This window comes from Drosophila sulfurigaster, chromosome X (genome assembly GCF_023558435.1).
Source record: "Drosophila sulfurigaster albostrigata strain 15112-1811.04 chromosome X, ASM2355843v2, whole genome shotgun sequence".
In the NCBI taxonomy this organism is placed as follows: domain Eukaryota; kingdom Metazoa; phylum Arthropoda; class Insecta; order Diptera; family Drosophilidae; genus Drosophila; species Drosophila sulfurigaster.
Window position 1 is genome coordinate 17,544,667 of NC_084885.1, and position 18,911 is coordinate 17,563,577.

Genomic DNA, 18,911 nt, shown 5'->3' on the forward strand with positions numbered 1-18,911 from the left:
ATACCAAAAATAATTATTGTATTCCACAACTGAAATACACATATCGCAGAATTAAACAAAAAAACATTGCAAATGTACAAATTAACCAACAAAAAGTCGCTTAAATAATAATAAAACAAATTAGAAACTCAAATTAGAATCACTCATCGATAAGTCAGTTATTTTTCGATTTTAAAGAGTTGCCCATGGAAATTATGTCCCCCGTTACAAAAATATACCCCATATGTTATTTGCATTACAAAATTAATTGTTGTTTTTTAATTTTTTTAAGTTTTACGGCACAATTTTGATTATAACTATATTTGGCCGTTAAAATGCGCTGCAGCTAGAAGTTATGGAATTGATATATTTGTCGACTTTAAATAGCATATTCTGTCAATTTCAATTGCGGTCACACTGCTAGCGGCAGCGGCGTTTTCGGTGGGTCAAAACAACAAAGCATAGGGAAACAAAAAAACGAAGAAAAAAGAAACAACAAAGAAAACGCAAAAAGAAAAGAAAACGGCAACGGCGACGACGACGGCGAAGAACGTGAGGCAAACAACGAAATTCAAACGCATTTATTATTTTGCGCTGTACTGATACGCAGCACATACTCTACTATTTGCTCAGGGATCCATATTTAAAGACACAACTGTGTTCAAAATAAGCAAAAACAACACAACACACAGGAAAACATACATAGAACATATATAAACAAAACGCCGCCGCCAGCAAAAACGCCACCGCGATGAAAATCACTGTGACCACCACCGATGATAAGATATTCTTTCTCGATGTCGCCGAGGATTTGGAGCTGGAAAATCTAAAGGCCTTGTGTGCGATGGAAATTGGCGCAGAGGTCAGTCAAATCATGTTGCTATTCAACGGTCGCGAATTAAACAACGATAAGCAGTCGTTGCAACAGTTTGGAGTCCGAGATGGCGATTGCGTTGTGTTAGAGCGACGCCGGATCAATCAGCATAATCCCAATCCCATTCGAGCAGGTGAGTGCAAAGTTCTTGAGCGCGCATTTAAAACTGGGTCATTGCTCCTTATGCTAGCCAAGTTGCTGGTGGTGCATCATCAGCATCATGGAAAAAATCAGCGAAAGAATTCATACATTTTAAAAATAAATACAGTACACACTTCTTCAGCAATCGCTATACTATAAAGAAGCGTTGTGTGTGCATGTGTGTGTGCTGCGTTTTTTTTGTTTTTGTATTTCGTACATTCCATTCAATCCAAATGGTAAGCGAAAGTAAAAAAGTAAGCAAAGCAAAGTAAAGCACGACAAACTCATACATACATACATATGTACATGCACATGCACTTGCAAAGTGTTGATCTGATTTTGATAATTCACTACGCAACACTATTATCGACAAGCATGTGCATCATCAGTGTGCACGCATATGCAGGTAATCGAACTCTATGCAGGTGTGTGTGTGTATGTATGTTCATTCGCATGGATACGCCGACGCAAACGCCTTCGGTGACCCCCCATGCACGATTGGCCTTGTCTAACACGCACACAAACACCCATGCATATCTGCATATAGTATGTGCGTATGTGTAGCATGTATGCAAGTGTGGGTCATTATACATTGCCCGAATGCTTTAATTTATTTTTTATTTCATTTATTTTTTTGCGTGGGAGCGCGCAATTTTTTTCGGTGAGGTATTTGTCTTGCGATTTTATACGTATCTATATACCTGAGAGTTCAGAGGGAGCAGATACTAAAGAGCTACAGAAAAATATGTTCATATATAGACATACATACATATGTACATACATATGTAATTACTTTGAACTTAAACAAAAAGTTGTTGAAAGCTTCTGGAAACTTCTTTTGAAATTAAAGCTTCTCAAAGCTTCACACATGTTTTCAAACTTAGTAATCAATGCAATGCCCAAGTACATATTACATCAAAACTATATTATGCTGCATTACGATCGATTGGTGAAATTATCAACATTATTTCACAAGATTGTGATAAATGAAATAGCAGCAAAGACGAATTGATATGTTTATACATTTCATTGATTAACAAAGTCTTATGCACATCTCCAAAAAGAAATAAATAAATAAACTGGCCAACTGCTAATCTTTGAGTGACAAGAAATTCTTAACTGAATCATCAGCATGATGTATAATTTTGATACCCGGAAGAACTGTATAGTAATAGGGTATATACACACTTCAGACTTTAACTTAATATAATGTATAGTGCAGTTAAACCAGTCTGATATGTCATGGGGAATACAATTTTGGATAAGGATAATATTTTAAATTTCACCACAAACTAAATCCATCCTTTTTGAAATTAAAATATTCTCACGTAATTAAAAAAAGTTATCGGGTAACTCGCAGTCGAGTTTACTTGCAAAAATCTGCCCTGTCAGCGAGAGCAAAGTGGAATCAAGCGAACAGCTTCGTTTGTCATCAACCTGCCACTTATCTCTGTTTTACAGCTGCAACGAATGCAACGATTCCATCGATTAGCAATTTGGACTTTAGCGGCATCGCGGTGCCGGGCTCGAGCGGCACGGGCAACAGTCCGCCGACACAGACAGCATCGGCAGGCAGCGGCATCGGCATTGGCAGCAACAGTTTGCAACAGCAGCTGGAGCAGCACTTGCAGCAACAGCAGCTGACGGACATCCCCATGACAGATGACTTCAATGTGAACCTCGACGATGATCCGGCAACGGTGCGCGAAGTGTTTCTCTCGAATCCGGAAGCATTGTCGCTGCTGCGACAGTACAATACACCGCTGGCCGAAGCCTTGGATTCGGGTGATCTGGAGACATTCAAGCGTGTGCTGCGCGAGAATATCACGGAGCGAAAACGTCGCAATGATCAGCGTCTGCGTATGCTGAATGCGGATCCGTTCGATGAGGAGACACAGCGTCTCATTGCCGAGGAGATTAAGCAGAAGAACATTCAGGACAACATGGCCGCTGCCATCGAATACAATCCCGAAATCTTTGGCACAGTCACCATGCTGTAAGTTAAACTATTTCTTCACTGAAATATCCATGTTCATTCAACCCTTTTTTGCTTTTCAGTTACATCAACTGCAAGGTGAACGGTGTGCCCGTCAAGGCGTTCGTTGACTCCGGCGCCCAGACGACAATCATGAGCAAGGATTGCGCTGAACGCTGTCATGTGAATCGCTTGATCGACACACGCTGGAACGGTGTGGCTAAGGGCGTCGGTACACAGCCGATTTTGGGACGCATTCACATGGTGCAGCTGCAGATCGAGAACGATCATCTGACCTCCAGTTTCACGGTGCTGGGCCAACAGCCTATGGACATGTTGTTGGGCCTCGACATGCTCAAGCGGCATCAGGTGTGTGGCTTCTTTAGCAATAAGTCCTGCGCGTTTTGTTTCTGAAGCTTTTTTGGCATTCGTCTGTCGTATTTTAGTTATGAAATGAAAAAGTTCTCATGTTTTTGACAATTTTGTTTAAAATTTTGAAAATTTTCTTTCCTTTGCTTATGCTGCAAACTTAAAACAAGAATGCTGAAAGCTTCCTGAATTTTTGGAAAGTTCTTTAGACATATTAGAGCTTCTCAAAGCTTTACAACAATTTTTTAATTGAATAATGCCAACAATTTTAGTCTTACATGTGAAATTAATTCAATTATTTCTCAAGCAATTTATAGGTTTAGTGGCTTTTATAGTGTAATAAGCTAAATGTTTCTTCTACACTAAAAAAGCGAAGAAAAAATCACTTTTAGTACGAGAGCTTGCAAGCAGCAACTTAAATCTAAAATGTATATAAATTAAACCCATTAGGTGTACTAATTTTCAAGACTTATTTCAAATAGTTCCCTCTGGCTCTTTCTCTGCCTCTCTGTCTGTCTCTTTCACACTTGTAACCGTTCACTAATGTGCCATCTCTTTCTATTTGAACAGTGCCTTATCGATTTGCAGCGCAATCTATTGATCATTGGCACCACGGGCACCTCAACACCGTTTCTGCCGGAGAGCGAGCTTCCGCCCTGCGCCCGCCTCACTGGCAATCCGGAGGACAACGAGCAACAGGCCATTGCCGAGGCCATCGAGCAGAGCAAGCGAGAAAGTGGCGGCGCAGCAGGAGCAAGCACAAGTCAAGCGAGCGGCAGTAGTGGAAGTACGACGGGTTTCAATGCCAGCAACATTAATTCGATACAACCGCTGGATCGTTTCACGGAGCAGGATGTGAGTGATCTGATGGCATTGGGTTTTCCGCGCAGCGATGTTCTCACGGTGCTGAGATTGTGCAATGGGAACAAGGCGATTGCTAGCTCGATGCTGGTTAGCCGCAATGCTGCTGCCGGTGGCGCTGGATTCAGCTGAACGCTGCTCTGGCCAGCAGCTGCTGCTCCAACAACAACCACAACAAAAACAACAACAAGACCACCTCCTTCTGCTTCTCCTACATTGCTCTGGGATCAATCAAAACCATTTTGCAATACAACAACACAAGAAACTCATCAATAACAATATCGATGTCGTTGCCGATTCCGATGTGTTTAACAAACAAATCAAAACGAAAAAAAAAAAAAAAAAAAAAACAACAAAATTGAGGTGCAAAAAATCCTTTTTTATTTAGACAAATTTTTTGTAAACTAAACGAATTCTTTTTTAAATGCCTTCTTCTCCCTTGATTTTGTTTTCGTTTAATTGTACAATAGTTAATTAATGCTATGCGCAAGAGATCCCAAAGAAACCCCACAAAAAAAAAATCGAAGCAAATCAGGCCCTCATATTTCTTTTTTAATTAATGACATGAACGAAATTGATCTTTTTTCTAGCCTTAAATTGTTCTTAACGAAATCCGATTTCGAATTTTTGTGTGTGAAATGGAAAAACGACGAAAACACTGCAATAAAAACCGTCTATGCTTGAATAGCCGCTTTGCAACGAATTACGAACCATCATCGTATAATGCCAGAAGACATTATAAAACATAACATAATATATACAACACACACATACACAACATAATATATACACACAGCTACACTAATTATACACGTTTTGGTATATAATAATTATACAATTTGAACTAGTATTAAGCATAAAAACAAAACCTATGTAATGTATGTACGAAGTGAAATGGTTAAATAAAACGAGACTTGTTTTGGATTGGATGCGCCTAGAGATCAATTAATAATAAGAACTATGGTATTTATAATTCCTGAAAATTTGGTTGCACTCAAACAAAAATTATCGAAGTTATTTAATACTTTTGTAGTAGCTTTGACTGACAATCTGGTATATTTTGAACTTAATAGTATATTTCCAATGTAGTACTATATCAATATACCAATTATAGTCATTGGCATATTTTAGTACTTTTGTGGCAATTAATTTGGTATATTTTAAAATTAATACCGGACTTTTTTGATTTTATTAACATTGGGTCGCGGGTATTTCATAGTCGAGCACACTCGTCTGTGGCTCTCTTGTTAATGTTCGTAGTATTACTAAGTTTATGATAATCCTTAGCTTTCTTTTCACAGAGGTGTTCTTGAGTAATCAATTATAATAATTTTCCTAAGATTCTCTGACAGCTGAATTTTGAAACCTTTAATTAAAAAAAAATTAAAGTTAATCCTTAACAATATTGTTTTAAAAAAAAAAATTAGTTCGAGCAGATTCCCCTAAAATTATTTGTAAAATTTTTCTTATTAATATTTAAAGAGAAAATCAAAAAATGTCCAATAATTGTAATAACTTCTGTTTGCTGCGACGCAAGTTGTTTTTAAAATTGTATTTATTATATTATAATGATTCAGTTATAAATGTATAAACCATATATATGTAGCATTTTGTATGTATTTACATACGCGGACCTTCTCAATACCGTCATTGCAGCCAGGAAGCAAATGTTCTTCAGTAATATATATAATAAAAAAAAATTAAATAAAGTTTTCGTTTTTTCTTTTGTCTATTGTTGTTACTTGTTGTTGCTTCACACACACATTCTCAATACACACGCACGCGTGTTAAACATACATAGATGATGTATATATTTATATAAATTACAGTTGCTGATCTTGTTGTTATTTTTGTAGCTGTTTTTGTTGTTCAAAGTTTGTTTGTTGTTCATTTTGTTTACTCCTCATCTTCATCATCCTCGTCATCGTCGTCGTTGGCACGCGCGTTTTTGTGATTGAACTCCTTCTCGGGATCAAACTGCATGCCCTCCTGATCGGCGGCATCCTCCTCATCGTCATCGCCAGCCACCTGAGCGTTCTCGGCCTCGGCGCGCTCCAGACGACGCGCCAGATCCGCCTCATCGATGGCGGTGACCAGTTTGGGTGCCATGATCACCTTGAACTCGCCCTCGAATTCGGTAATCTTGGCACGTATGCTCTCGATGGCCACCTCCAATGCCTTGAGACCATCTGTCTTCTTTGTGGTCGATGTGGTCATTACATAGCTAACCAGAAAATAAAGAAACTATTAATACAAAGAATACAAGCCAAACGCTGTTTGCCAGGCAACTTACAGAGGAGGCGCGATTAGATTGATGCGGATGGGCAGCTCCTCGGTGCTCAGCTCGAGACCCTTGCTCAGCGATGCTTTGACAGCATCGATGCCCTCATAACCATAACAAGAGCATTCAATATCAGCACGAATTTTGACAGTGGGCGAGACCAGTTTACGTTTGATGTTGCTCAACAGCACCTCTTTGGTCTCGGCATCCAGATTGCATTCATCGAACACTGATGGATCCGTCACCGATTGCTTAAAGATGTCATAGGCCACAGTTTTGCTGTTGTATTTCTTTTCAAAATACCAAGCTGTCTTTTGATACAGCTCCTCCAGCTTTTCGCTGCTATCGTAGCCCAGAATGTCGGCCACATGCCGCAACAGTGAATTAATGGCCTTTGCCTTGGCGAAGCGTTCGGTGCACTTTTCCACATCTTCGGGCGACACACGACGCTTGGACAGATCAATGTAGCCCTTCTCTTTGTCCACACGTATAACGACGACGGGCTCTGTTTTGCCCACACGGATCAATTTGTTGATGGAGCGTATGCGACGACGTGACAACTCAGACAGCAAGATCATGCCCTCAATGTTGTTGTATTCCAATAAATGCACGTAAGCTCCCATTTCGGCAATGGAGAGCACGTTGACCATGACGACATCTTCGATCTCTGGATATCTTTCGTTGTAGAAACGCGAGGTTAATGCCATTTTTACTGTTTGCGCGTTTTAACACACTTTATCGACGCGATTTTAATTTGAACAAACTGAGAGAAAATGCCAACAAAAAAAATTGCAGCAAAAACGTGTACAATTCTGCCGAACTGTGGCGTAAGAAGAAGAAGCACCAGCCGCAGCGGCAACAGAACAGTGTTGCTTAACGATGACACCTGGAGCGAATTGAGTGCCGGTCAAATGCTATCGATGTAATCGATGACTAATCTTTATTGCTAGCATGTCAAATCTCTTAATATACAACATTATATTATTTGCTATTTTTAAGGAAAAAATATTTTTAAAAATACATTTGCACTGATTTAGACATATTTTACTGCGGCACATTATTGATTATTCGCCATATCGATATATTATATACAGTGCTGGGCAATGGAAATATTTTGTTACATACGGCGAATTGGTCAGTGTTGCCTCTTATCTGCATCTGGGCGTGATTTAAAGTAAAGCAAATATTTTTGCAATATATATTGACAGTGGCAACATAAAAATGCTCTTATTTTTTTTGCTATATTATTGCGATGGTAGGATTACCATATTTGAGCATTAAAAATTTATTGTCTTAGAATTTCCGCGGGCCGCAAGCATTTTTTTGGTTTTTCTGTGAGTTGGTGTGTACACACTGAAGCGCGTGCACACGGCGACAATCGTGGTAGTCAGTCTGCGGATTGCAGCGAATTCGCTCATTTGAAAAAAATAAAACATGGCTGGAAGAGGTGGTTATGAACACGCTAGGTAAATATTATTAAATAATTTAAGTACTGTGCATGCCAGCTCGCCGAAATTGTGTGAAATCGTTGCGTATGTGAATGACGCTCGCGTGTGCCCCCAAAAAGCTAGTGCAAAAGTGCTCCAATGTATAATAATGCACGCGGTTTAAGCAAAAGTCAACCAATACACACACACACTTACTCACGCACACACACAAAGGTACACACGCGCAAACCCTAAAAATCTACAAGCATACACATACACACATGGATGTACGTGCGTGTGAGTGCGCGCAAGTGTGCGTGTTTTTTTTTTCTACATTACTTTTTCTTTGCGATATTTCGTTTTGGTTTTTTTTTCGGACAATTTGCTGCGCCGTCGAGCGTCGCTGCTGGCGTCCGTCTTGCCAAAGCCAACTAAGAAAAGCAGCCGCGGCGGCGGCAGCGACACAACAGCAACGCCGCCACCGCCGCCGCCGCCTTCGAGGGTTATGGGCGGCTCAAAATAGAGGAGACAACAAAAAGAAAAAATCTCGAGGCGAACTTCTAAAAACGTTTTGGTTTTTTCCCCCGCTTTTATTTTGATATATATTTTAAAAGCGCGCGCTTTTTTTTTTTGTTATTATTTGTATTGGCTGCGTTGTCTCTTTATTTACAAGACGATGTTTGTTTGGTTTGTAATTTGAGCGGCAACTGTTTTTGTTTTTCGGTCACACGTGCGGCCGGCTTCTGCTTCTTCTTGTTATTGTTTTTCTCCACTAACCTCATTTGTTGTGTTTTGTGTGTTTCCAGAGGAGGATTTGGTGGTGAACGTCATGGGAGGCAACTGCCAACGGAACCGCCTTTTATTGCGTACGTCGGCAATCTGCCGCAAGGTCTCGTCCAGGGCGATGTCACCAAAATATTCAAAGACTTTGAGGTGAAGAACGTGCGGCTGGTGAAGGATCGCGAAACGGATCAGTTCAAGGGCTTCTGTTATGTGGAGTTCGAGACGCTCGATAATCTAGAGCGTGCGCTCGAATGCGATGGACGCATCAAACTTGATGATTTGTCGGCACCGCTGCGCATCGATATTGCGGATCGTAGGAAAAATGAGCGGTAAGTGCGGCACTCGAATGAAAATACTTGTAGTTTCCTAACTAATTCGTCCCCATTGTTTTTTTATTATAGCCCTGGTGGCGGCGGCATTGGCGGTGGCAATGGAGGCGGCGGCGGTGGCGGCATGGGCCGTGATGGCGGTCGCGATGGCTTCCAGAAACGCGGACCACCGCGTCAAGGAGGCGGCGGTGGCAACCAGGGTTATAGTCGGAGCGGTCCCGGTGGCGGCGGCGGCTCTGGAGGCGGTCGCGAAGCTGGTGGCGGCTCTGGTAATCGCGGCGATAGTAGAGGTTCGTACAATGATAATTATGGTGGTCACAGTGATAGAAGTCGTGGCGGCGCCAGCTCCGGCATGAATAGAGGATATAATGGTAAAAAGCATTTTTAATCTGCCAAACAAACTGCAACTGCAACCTCCTTTAAAAAACGTACCATCCAAACGAATCTACAAACACGTAGTTGCATCTTTGTAGAGCAAACAATTTTGCGTAGTTGAAAGCAGCATGGACAAAAACAATCAAACAAACAATCGAATCAATCCTTCTGAGCCGTCCTATTCTTCATTCCATTCTCTCTTCACCTAATCTTTGCACCTTTCTGTTGGTTAATTGCCAAAGTAAATTATTATTTGTACTAAGTATTAAGTTGTTGCCTTTGAATATGTTTTTGTTTTGTTTTTGGGCGTTGCCCGCCACTTTCTACTTCTGTATTTCTGTTTCAGTTCTATTCACATTATTAGTTAGTTTAGATTATAAACAATAACATAAGCATTATGTAATCCAACACACACACACGCATACATATCACGATTGACAACGATTTGAATTGGTTTTCGAATGCGCACTTTTTACACTTCAAAAGTTGGCCATCAGCATGTTGCTCGATCTATAGTGTAGTATATACCTCATATATATATTTATATATATATTTAGTGCTGGGCAGTAGAGCAAATTCCATTTTATCCTTTTTTTAATGCAATGATCCTTCTTAATAACTCTCTCTCATAAACAAATACCAATGCTAATCTAATCTTTAAACTCAAATATATTTGTTGTTATTGCTGATGATGCAGATCGTCCGCTGAATCGCGGTCGTTATGGCAACTTCAACAACGATGAACGATTCGATCGGAATCAGGATCGGGATCGAGGCCAGCGTGAGGGCAGCTATGGCAATCAGTCGCGCGATGGCGATCGCTATAACAACTTCAGCAGGCACCGTGACCGCGAGCGCACTCACTACAATCCCAACCAGCAGCCCGATCGTCCCAGCGGCGGCCCCTCAATGGGTGCAATCGGTAAACAATAATTGCGAAATAAACCCATTCTTAGTAGTATTCTCTTTAATAATCAATTTGTGCATCTTGCAGATGATACGGAACGACCACGACTTCAGCTGGCGCCCAGAACTATTGCGGCGCCCATCAATGCGGTGGCCGAAACCAAACAATCGGCCTCCATTTTTGGCAATGCCAAGCCACGTGAGGAGAAGCTCAAGGAGCTGCAGAATGGCGATAACTAGATGATGGTGGATTTCGGTGTTTTTAATATGCCTAAATGATATTTAACAAAAAAAGAAAAACACAAAAAAAAAACCAACAAAACAAAACAAAAAATAATTAACAAAAACCAACAAAATGTTAACAAAAACAAAAACAAGTTAGGGCATATTTGATGATTATGATTTGTGTGTGAGAGCGGCATGCATATATATATGAAACGAAGAAGACGAAGATAAGCTGCGAAAGGAGGGAAAAACAAAACAAAACAAAAAAATCAACTAAAAGAAACATAATTAATAACTACGCTATATACCTATTATATAAAACAAAAGCTATGTACTATGCATACATAATATACATATATTTATATATATATATATAACTATATATATATGTACGAAAAGCGATAACAAAAGCAAACTTAACAACAGCATCAACAACAAGAACAGGAAACAAATTGACAGCGAGATAAACCTTATGGATATATCTTTCGAAATCGTTGGAGCAATACATCAATAGCTACTGCAACCACATCAGAAACAACAACAATGAAAAGTCTTTAAATGTTAGTCTGTAAGCAGCGAAAAGTTGAGAGCCGTGCATATAGCTATGCTGATTGATTGAGTATAGCCCAGAATTATGCGCGCTGCTATTTGTTAGTTAAGTAAATGCATATATAAACAAGTAACAAAACAAAAAAGAAAAAAAAAAACAAACAAAACGTTCTACAATTTAAGCAAAAAAGATAAGAAAATAAAAAACAAAGCAAAAACCGATAAAGAGAAAAAAACGACAAAAAAATACAAAACAAAAACCAGAAAAAAAAACAAAAAAAAAACAACTACAATTTGACAAGCGTTTAGCGTTTAGCAAGCAGGCAGAGACAGGCAGGCAGTTTATACAGTTTATATAGCAAAATACAAGAAAACAAAAAATCACGAAAAAAATGAAAAACATATTTAAATAAAAATTACAAAAAAATGCAAAAATAAAAAAAGAAATCGCAGTGAAAATCTAAAACACCAACTAAGTACGTATTAGAAAGAAATCCATAAACAGCAAAAGATAAACAAACGACAAATTTATATATACATATATATATAAACAAATATTATATATATATATATATTATATATGTATAAAATGCTAAACACAATAACTATGTAATCCAAAAGTCTAAATCGCGATGATCAATAATGATATATTATGACCACAGTTTCTTTTCTATTCTCTATCTCTTTCTTGTTCGCTTTCACTCTCCCCTTGAAGCATATATTCCTCACTTTCTCTCTCTCTCTCTCTCTACCTTTCTCTCTTTCGCTCGATTATTCTTTTTTTTTTTTTTGTTGTAATAATTATTTTCGATAAATTTTTAAATTAAAACATTTTTGTTGATTTATTTTCATAATATTCTTGTTGTTGTCGGCTTCAATTTGGCACAATATATATATTTTCCCACTGACTGACAGGACCGACCCAGGGAGGGGGAAACGGCGGCGGCATTGATATAAAACATAAACGTAAAATAAAACTAAAGCTAAACACTAAAAAAAAAAAACCAAAAACAAAAGAATACTATATTTTTTTCTTGTAGATAATTTTAATATGCAGGTCAAGTATATTAATTAAGTCAAGTGTATGAATTAATTGTTCTATATATCTATAAATATATACTTTTTTTTTGCCTGCGTCTACGTTAAACAAAAATAATATACACACACAATTAAATGTTTTTTCTTTTGTTTTCCTACTATTCACAATATAATTTATTTTTAATTTGATTTGCGCAAGTTTTAAATTCGTTTAAAATAAAATAACATTCTTAACAATGCTGCCTTCCGCTTAATTCTCCCATAACAATTTCGTTCTATCCGTTCCAAATCACGCCTATTTTAAATTTCACTTTTGACGGAATTTCGCTGACATTAACTTTCTGTTTTATTTAAATTTCTGCTACAATTTATTTTATAGAAAAGAGAAACTACAGAAATATTGACATGAAAAAGTATGCTATAAATATTTGAGTGGTGCAATTGCCTTGAAAGTGGAATTCGGAACGGGCCGATTTGATTTGATTTTGAATAGATTGAATGAATTGGTAGTAAAATTCCATTTCTGCATACTCAAAAAAAAAAAGAAAATATCGAAAGAATAAAACTAAATTTTGAATTAAATCAAAAGAAAATAAAATGGAAAAACAAACAAATAGAAAATGGTAAATGAAGAGTGTGCGCTAAATTTGGAGACGAAGAATATATACTAAAGAAATTTTGTACCATAAAACATAACGAATAATATTTAGTGAAAGAGAAAAACCAACAAAACTAACATCAAATGGACGTAACATCTGCAACAACAACACCAACTACATATATTAAGAATGCAATAAAAATAACCCAGCACGCAATATGCCAGCTAAAAATACATAAAACAAAATACATATTATAATTACAAAATAATGAAAACGTAAATTTTTTATAATTTTAGCTCTAATATTAAATAAAAGAAAAACTCAAAGATTTACCTATTAAAAATGCGTAGACAAACAGTAAACAATTAGCTGCGGGCAAGTAAGCAAATACAAAAACAAAACAATTACATTTACAATTGTATTTAACATTAACATCTAAAGTCCCCTCCAGAAATTTATTGAAATTAACAACAAAAACCAACTAATAACAACAACAAAATATACCTATCCAAATTATGTATTGTAATTAAGAACTTTGATATGCATTTTAAATGACGCCCAGTATGAAAATTTAAAGGAAAGTAAAAATCGAAGCAAACAAAGAAATGAGTAAAAAAAAACAAGAATTTATACAAAGCAAATTAGCCGTTAAATTACGTCTTTAAAATAAATATGAATATGCATATAGTATATATCCCAATTTGTATACATCTATAGATACATACATGCATAAATATCGACAAATATATATATATATGTATATATATATATATATATATATATATTTATATATGTATGTATGTATATATTTATAAGCGTATACATAATATTATATATTTAATACTTAATGACAAATTGAGAGGTTTAAGCTATTTGCATAATCTTAATAACATTAAAAACAAAAACATGAAAAACCGCAAAAATTTCTATAAATTATTTAATTAGCAAAACGAATTAACACTCGAAACTAAATCGAAAAAAACTATACAAAATATACATAAAAATAGCAACAACAGAATTAATTACATAGTTTCATAATCTAATTCTAACAACAAATACCAAAATCCCCTAATAACTAAAGCTGAGCTTCAGCGAACAACAATAATAACGCAAAAGAAACAAAAGAAGTAATGAAAAGAAAAGCAAAGAAATGAGAAGATGAATATTAACAACAAAAAGCAACAATTCAAACCTTACATAATTTAACAAATTCTTAACAAAATATATATACATAATATATATATATTTTTTGTTGTTTGAACATTTTGTACGATATATATACATATATATATATATATACATATATATATATAAACAAATCCACAAATCTAACGCTTTTATTGGGTCGGCAATTTCGCTATTCCACACAGGATACTTTAGGGAACTCCTCCCTAATCTTAATTAGTCAGTCTACAGCGAAATTACTCTCCTAAAAATTAGCAAATCTCATTGTAATTGGTATTTGTTATTTTCGGCACCGCTTTTAAGCTCGTGATTCACGTGACTAAACGATTACGTCACGCGCTCATCACAAGCGGCAGTCGATGAGTGTGTGTGTGTGTGTGTCTTTATGCGTTGGTCAGTTGCTATTTATAATAGGGCCAATTGAAGCGTTAGCCAAGCCCGCACACATGCACAAGTAAACATACCGACATACACACACACACACTTATACAGTTCTAGTATGTTAAGGGGAACACTTGGCAACTGAAAAAGGTGTTTGGCGCGTCGCTGTCTCCGCTGCTGTTGCATGATGTCATCGCCATAGTGGCACAGGCTGCCAATTACGACACACAGCCGCACACACGCGCAAGAGGCAAGCGTACATGCATATACATACATACATATGTGTGTGTAAAGGACACAAGTGCGTGTATTGCATATAAAAATAAGATTTAAAACAAAAACTAATGTCCGTCTGTGTGCGTATGCGTGTCGTTTGACTTTTTGATGAATTTTTCAGCACTTGTCAGGTTTTTGTTTGTCTTTTCCTGGCTAGCGTTTCGTGGCGTGTGTCTCCATTTAACGTTATCAGAAACGCGCGCGTAATGACGCCATTAGAAGGCTGGAACAACAAATACGATATGTGGGGCAGCCCACAAACTTAAACTCTGTATGAGTGTATGTGTGGGAGCCCGCATAATTAATTGGCTTTTAATTTGCATTTAAGCGTTGATTATGATGGAGCCTGGGAACCCGCAGAATTAACTCGATGGCTGCCTGACAGAAGCTGAGTGCTTTGCAATAGCAGTCAGCAACAAGCGAAGAAGGCAAAGTATTAATTTTTCGTATTTTATTTCTTTGCGTTCGTCTTTATTTTCTCGGTTGTATTTGTATTAAAAGTTCAACTGGGCAAGGGTGCCTTACACAAATTAGAAACATATACATATGTACGTATTTATGGATATAAGAAATTTTTGGCGAATGGAGAACGCATACTGCAGATCGCAGCGACAGGCGGAGGGAAGCTAAAGTGACTGTATGTCGCATGAAGATAGCTTTTGAGTGTGCTCTCAATTGCGTGAGTGTGAGGCTGCCATGTGAATGGCAAATTGCAATAAGCACACTTGCAATTGGCGCGAATGGCATGGAGATGGGAAGAAAGGAATGCACAAAGATGCCGTTCATCGCCAGCGGCGCATTGCAGTTAACCCCGAAAAACAATGAAGCAAACGGCATCAGTAGTCAAAAAAAAAAACACGTCTGTGAAAAAGAGACCGGCGCGCTTTGCATGTTGTGCTCCATTTTGAGGCTGTTTGGCCGAATGCCTGCCAAAAAATCAGTCAACTGCATGCAGCAGTTGAGCAAATCGCGTGCCGTACATTTACCCCGCGTACTCCGCGCATCCCGCCACCCACCATCACTTCATCAGCAAGAGCTCTGCAAATGTTGCCTTGGCTTTGGGGTGCAGCTGCACTCGCACATGTTGCTTGCCTAGGCGTGGGGCGATGCGAGGGGCGTCGCTAGGATGTCTGCCCCACAAATTGACTGCGGCTACAGGCGTGCAACGAACAGCGAAGCGGAAGAGAAGGAGGCGAAAGGAGAAGAGGGTAAGTGGCAAAACGTTTGGCTTCGTGGCATTTGGATGATTTCTGCCTATTTTGTGAGCCCCCTGTTTTCTGCTTCTTGCTTTTTTTTGTGGACTTTAATCGCGTGTTTGCTGCACATTTTAACGCTCGTTGACGGCGTCGTCGTCATTGTTGGTGTTGTTGTTGCTTGCGTTGCCAGAGCAACGCATTGAAACACGAAACGAAATGCAAAGCAAAAAAGTAAAAGAGTATGAGCTTGGCGCTCTCCTTCTATCCCTTTCTCTCTCTTTCTCGCTCTCTCTGGTAATTGGCTGAAACAAGGGTCAGGGGTTTGTTAGCTTTGGTTGCTGTGGAAAGAAGAAGCAGAAAGGTGCGTTCGTAAATTGCTTATTGCGTTCATTTTGCTGCGATGGTGGCTGCAATTTGCTCTGGCCAATGAGTGGACGCTCATGTTGCATACTTAACGGCATCTAAATCTATCTGCATGTGTGTGAGAGAGAAAACTGAAAATTAACGGAAGCAGCTTTAATGCTAAACCAAAATTGCCGATGGAATTTTTGCAGTGTTATATTGCTTAACTTGTGATTGAATTGATTGAGCAGCTGTTTTAACTGATTGAAAGTCTTTTTGATCGCGATCATTATTGTTATCCCATTTATTTATTCATTCATCGAAAGTATTATACGTAATTAGTTTGTTTTTCAAATTGATTTGGCTGGATTCGTTTGGTAAAGCGTGAGGTGAGTATGGTGTTTGTAGAGCATAAAACGAGTTGGTGAAGAAAGGCAAGAAATGATAGTTCTTGCCTGGCAGCTCTGAACAAACACGTTTAATTGCGAGAGTGTGCGTGCGAGTGAGTAGGGTATATGCAGTACGAATATGAACGATCGCACACAGCAAACAAATCCAATGTACTTGAGTACGAGAATTACGCGTAATTATAATGACGCTGGCGATGGCGACGGCGACGGCGACGACGATGGCATAATTAGCCTTGTTATATTTACTATGGTGTTGTTCTCCGCATGTTGTTGTTGTTGTTGCTCGTGTTGTTCGTTGTTCTTGTCGTCGATGGTTCTACAAACTGTCAGCACGTAAGCGACAACGACGACAACAATAACAACAACAAGAACAAGAACAGCAGCAGCAGCAGCTACAACAACAACTGTGAAACACGCGCGACTCATAAACCAAATTTATGTAAATTTAGCTCAAGCCCTACACCTCCCTCTCTCTCTCTCTCTCTCTCTTCCTATGGCATTTCACCTCTTGCCGCCAATTCCGTCTCTCCACCTGCGTCCCTCTCTGTTCCTAGCTTTCTCATGCGTCTGAGGCAAGCTGCGTGCCCTTGCAAAGTGCAAAGGAAACGCACAGTTGAATAATGTAAGGTTATGTTAATGCGAGCAACCGGGAAGACGAGAATGTCGACGGTGTGGGATGGGGATGGGGATGGGAATGAGGACGAGAACGACAACGACAACGACGAGGACGTGCAGGCAGCGACACACACAGAAAGAGAATGGGAGAGAGGGGAAAAAAGAGAGAGCGAGAGGGAGAGGTGCAGGGTCGTTCCAGGTGTAGATTACTCGTACACACTCAACGCCATTGCTTGGCAGTTAGAGGTCAATTCTGCCACCTCCTCCACTTCCATTCCCCATTCCCCATTCTCCACTCTCCCACCTCCTCCCTCCCGCACCAATCCCTTCGCTGGAGCAGCTCGTTGAAATGGAAAGTGCACTTGCACTCGACCCAAAATGGAACCTGTCAACACAGCGCTCCTTTCGCGGCCTTTAAATGGCCTGTAAATAGCATTAAAGTGCAGCATTCCACGATTTTCATTTTTTATTGAATACATTTTTTTGTGATATTTTTATTAATTTGGTGTAAACAGTTTTCTGATAATGATATAACATCTTAATTAGGATTAATAGTTGGGAAGCATGACATTATAGAATTATAGCTTTGAATCTTTGCTTTTATTGCTTGCTTCCAAAATTATAATTGAGAACTTAATCTGTATTTAAAAATTCGAAACTTAATTGAGAAACTGCTCAAATTATTCTCTGATATAAAATGTAAAATTACACAGTTCAATCCTAAAGAGATAAATTAATAATATTGATGTTGACAGGTTTTGATCTGCTGAGTTTTAGATTAGCATTGGATAGATTGCTTCCTTGTGTGTTGAGAAAGTTTTTGCATGTGTTTTAATATAGCAATTAATTTGTTATTGCTTAAGCTGACTTTGACGTGCAGCTACTAATCACAACTATATATATTCGTTCCTTTGAAAATGTTTTATAATTTGCTACTGAATTTGCGCAGCGTTATTTGCAGTTTTTAAGTAGATTTGCAGCTTAAGTTTTGCTTTTCTGTTTTCTTCTGAAAGCATTTTGCTGATAGCGATATTGCGTTTTAATCGAGTCTTAATCTTGCTCTGCTCTGCAAGGTAGAATAATTTTAAGTTGCGCTCGAAAGTATGCATCGCATTTTTGCCATTGAAACTTGCGTTTCCACAACAATGCGCTGTGCATACAATGCACACCTACATACTTCTATTGCCGATGAACGTCATTCAAATCAATCTCTTTGCATAGTTGTCGCCAACTGTGTGAGTGTGCGTGTGTGTGTGTGTGTGTGTGTGTCGTGTGTCTGTCTGTTAGTTGTGTGAACAAAGGTGCGGAAATTTAGTCGCACTTGACAATGTGATGGACGACAGATAGCGCTGCATTGCAACTGTCATCCTTGCTCCACGTTTGCCGCCGTCTCCCAACCCCCCTCTCGAGACAGCAGCAGCACCTGCTAACCACAGCTGGTGTTGTTGTTGCTGTTGTTGCTGGCAAGCGTTGCCACTGTCAGAATGTCGTCATTGTTCATTCATGAAATGAGCGCCTTTTTACTTTTGCCCAACATCAAAACATCAACAACAGCAACGACAACAACCGCAATGGCCGCAAAATGAAATGGGTACAAAGCAAAAAAAAAAAACGGAAAAAGGGAAAGAAAAATAACAGAAAATAAAGCGAAGCGAAGAAGCAAAAAGTAAGGGAAGCGAGCGAGAGAGAGAGTGAGAGAAAGAAAGAGAGAAGAGAGCGGCACATTGAAGGCAAGAAGACGCGCGTGGTAAAGGAGTGCTGGCTAAAGTGTGCACACACACAGATACACATACAC

The 18,911-nt window shown here is 38.7% G+C and overlaps 3 protein-coding genes across 4 annotated transcripts; 2 read left to right on the plus strand and 1 right to left on the minus strand.

The window, feature by feature from the left end:
* Positions 1-272: 272 nt before the first annotated feature.
* LOC133849581 (protein DDI1 homolog 2) lies at positions 273-4,557 on the plus strand. The gene is made up of 4 exons (XM_062285760.1): positions 273-986; positions 2,456-2,990; positions 3,053-3,338; positions 3,909-4,557. Exons 1-4 carry the CDS (start codon positions 731-733, stop codon positions 4,329-4,331), a joined length of 1,500 nt encoding a protein of 499 aa, XP_062141744.1. The 5' UTR covers positions 273-730; the 3' UTR covers positions 4,332-4,557.
* Positions 4,558-5,736: 1,179 nt separating this feature from the next.
* Positions 5,737-7,318, minus strand: LOC133849588 (eukaryotic translation initiation factor 2 subunit 1). Its single transcript, XM_062285768.1, has 2 exons — positions 6,493-7,318; positions 5,737-6,423 (listed from the first exon to the last, which is right to left on the minus strand). Exons 1-2 carry the CDS (start codon positions 7,185-7,187, stop codon positions 6,096-6,098), a joined length of 1,023 nt encoding a protein of 340 aa, XP_062141752.1. The 5' UTR covers positions 7,188-7,318; the 3' UTR covers positions 5,737-6,095.
* A 473-nt stretch (positions 7,319-7,791) lies between these two features.
* Positions 7,792-11,361, plus strand: LOC133849589 (eukaryotic translation initiation factor 4H). 2 transcript variants are annotated; one of them, XM_062285770.1, is made up of 5 exons: positions 7,792-7,946; positions 8,714-9,019; positions 9,092-9,390; positions 10,092-10,316; positions 10,389-11,361. In XM_062285770.1, exons 1-5 carry the CDS (start codon positions 7,915-7,917, stop codon positions 10,538-10,540), a joined length of 1,014 nt encoding a protein of 337 aa, XP_062141754.1. In that variant the 5' UTR covers positions 7,792-7,914; the 3' UTR covers positions 10,541-11,361. The 2 variants fall into 2 exon arrangements, with proteins under 2 accessions (XP_062141754.1, XP_062141755.1); XM_062285771.1 differs by having other exon boundaries at positions 7,793-7,946; positions 9,092-9,309.
* The last annotated feature ends 7,550 nt before the right edge of the window (positions 11,362-18,911 follow it).

Bases quoted from the DNA above. Each gene is read 5' to 3' on its own strand.
- LOC133849589 (XM_062285770.1), top strand. From the start codon at position 7,915: ATGGCTGGAAGAGGTGGTTATGAACACGCTAG. The intron at 7,947-8,713 runs GTAAATATTATT...GTGTGTTTCCAG, and splicing joins GGTGGTTATGAACACGCTAG to AGGAGGATTTGGTGGTGAAC. The intron at 9,020-9,091 runs GTAAGTGCGGCA...TTTTTATTATAG, and splicing joins GATCGTAGGAAAAATGAGCG to CCCTGGTGGCGGCGGCATTG.
- LOC133849588 (XM_062285768.1), bottom strand. From the start codon at position 7,187: ATGGCATTAACCTCGCGTTTCTACAACGAAAGATATCCAGAGATCGAA. The intron at 6,424-6,492 runs GTAAGTTGCCTG...TTTTCTGGTTAG, and splicing joins AATCTAATCGCGCCTCCTCT to CTATGTAATGACCACATCGA.
- LOC133849581 (XM_062285760.1), top strand. From the start codon at position 731: ATGAAAATCACTGTGACCACCACCGATGATAAGATATTCTTTCTCGAT. The intron at 2,991-3,052 runs GTAAGTTAAACT...TTTGCTTTTCAG, and splicing joins TTTGGCACAGTCACCATGCT to TTACATCAACTGCAAGGTGA. The intron at 3,339-3,908 runs GTGTGTGGCTTC...CTATTTGAACAG, and splicing joins ACATGCTCAAGCGGCATCAG to TGCCTTATCGATTTGCAGCG.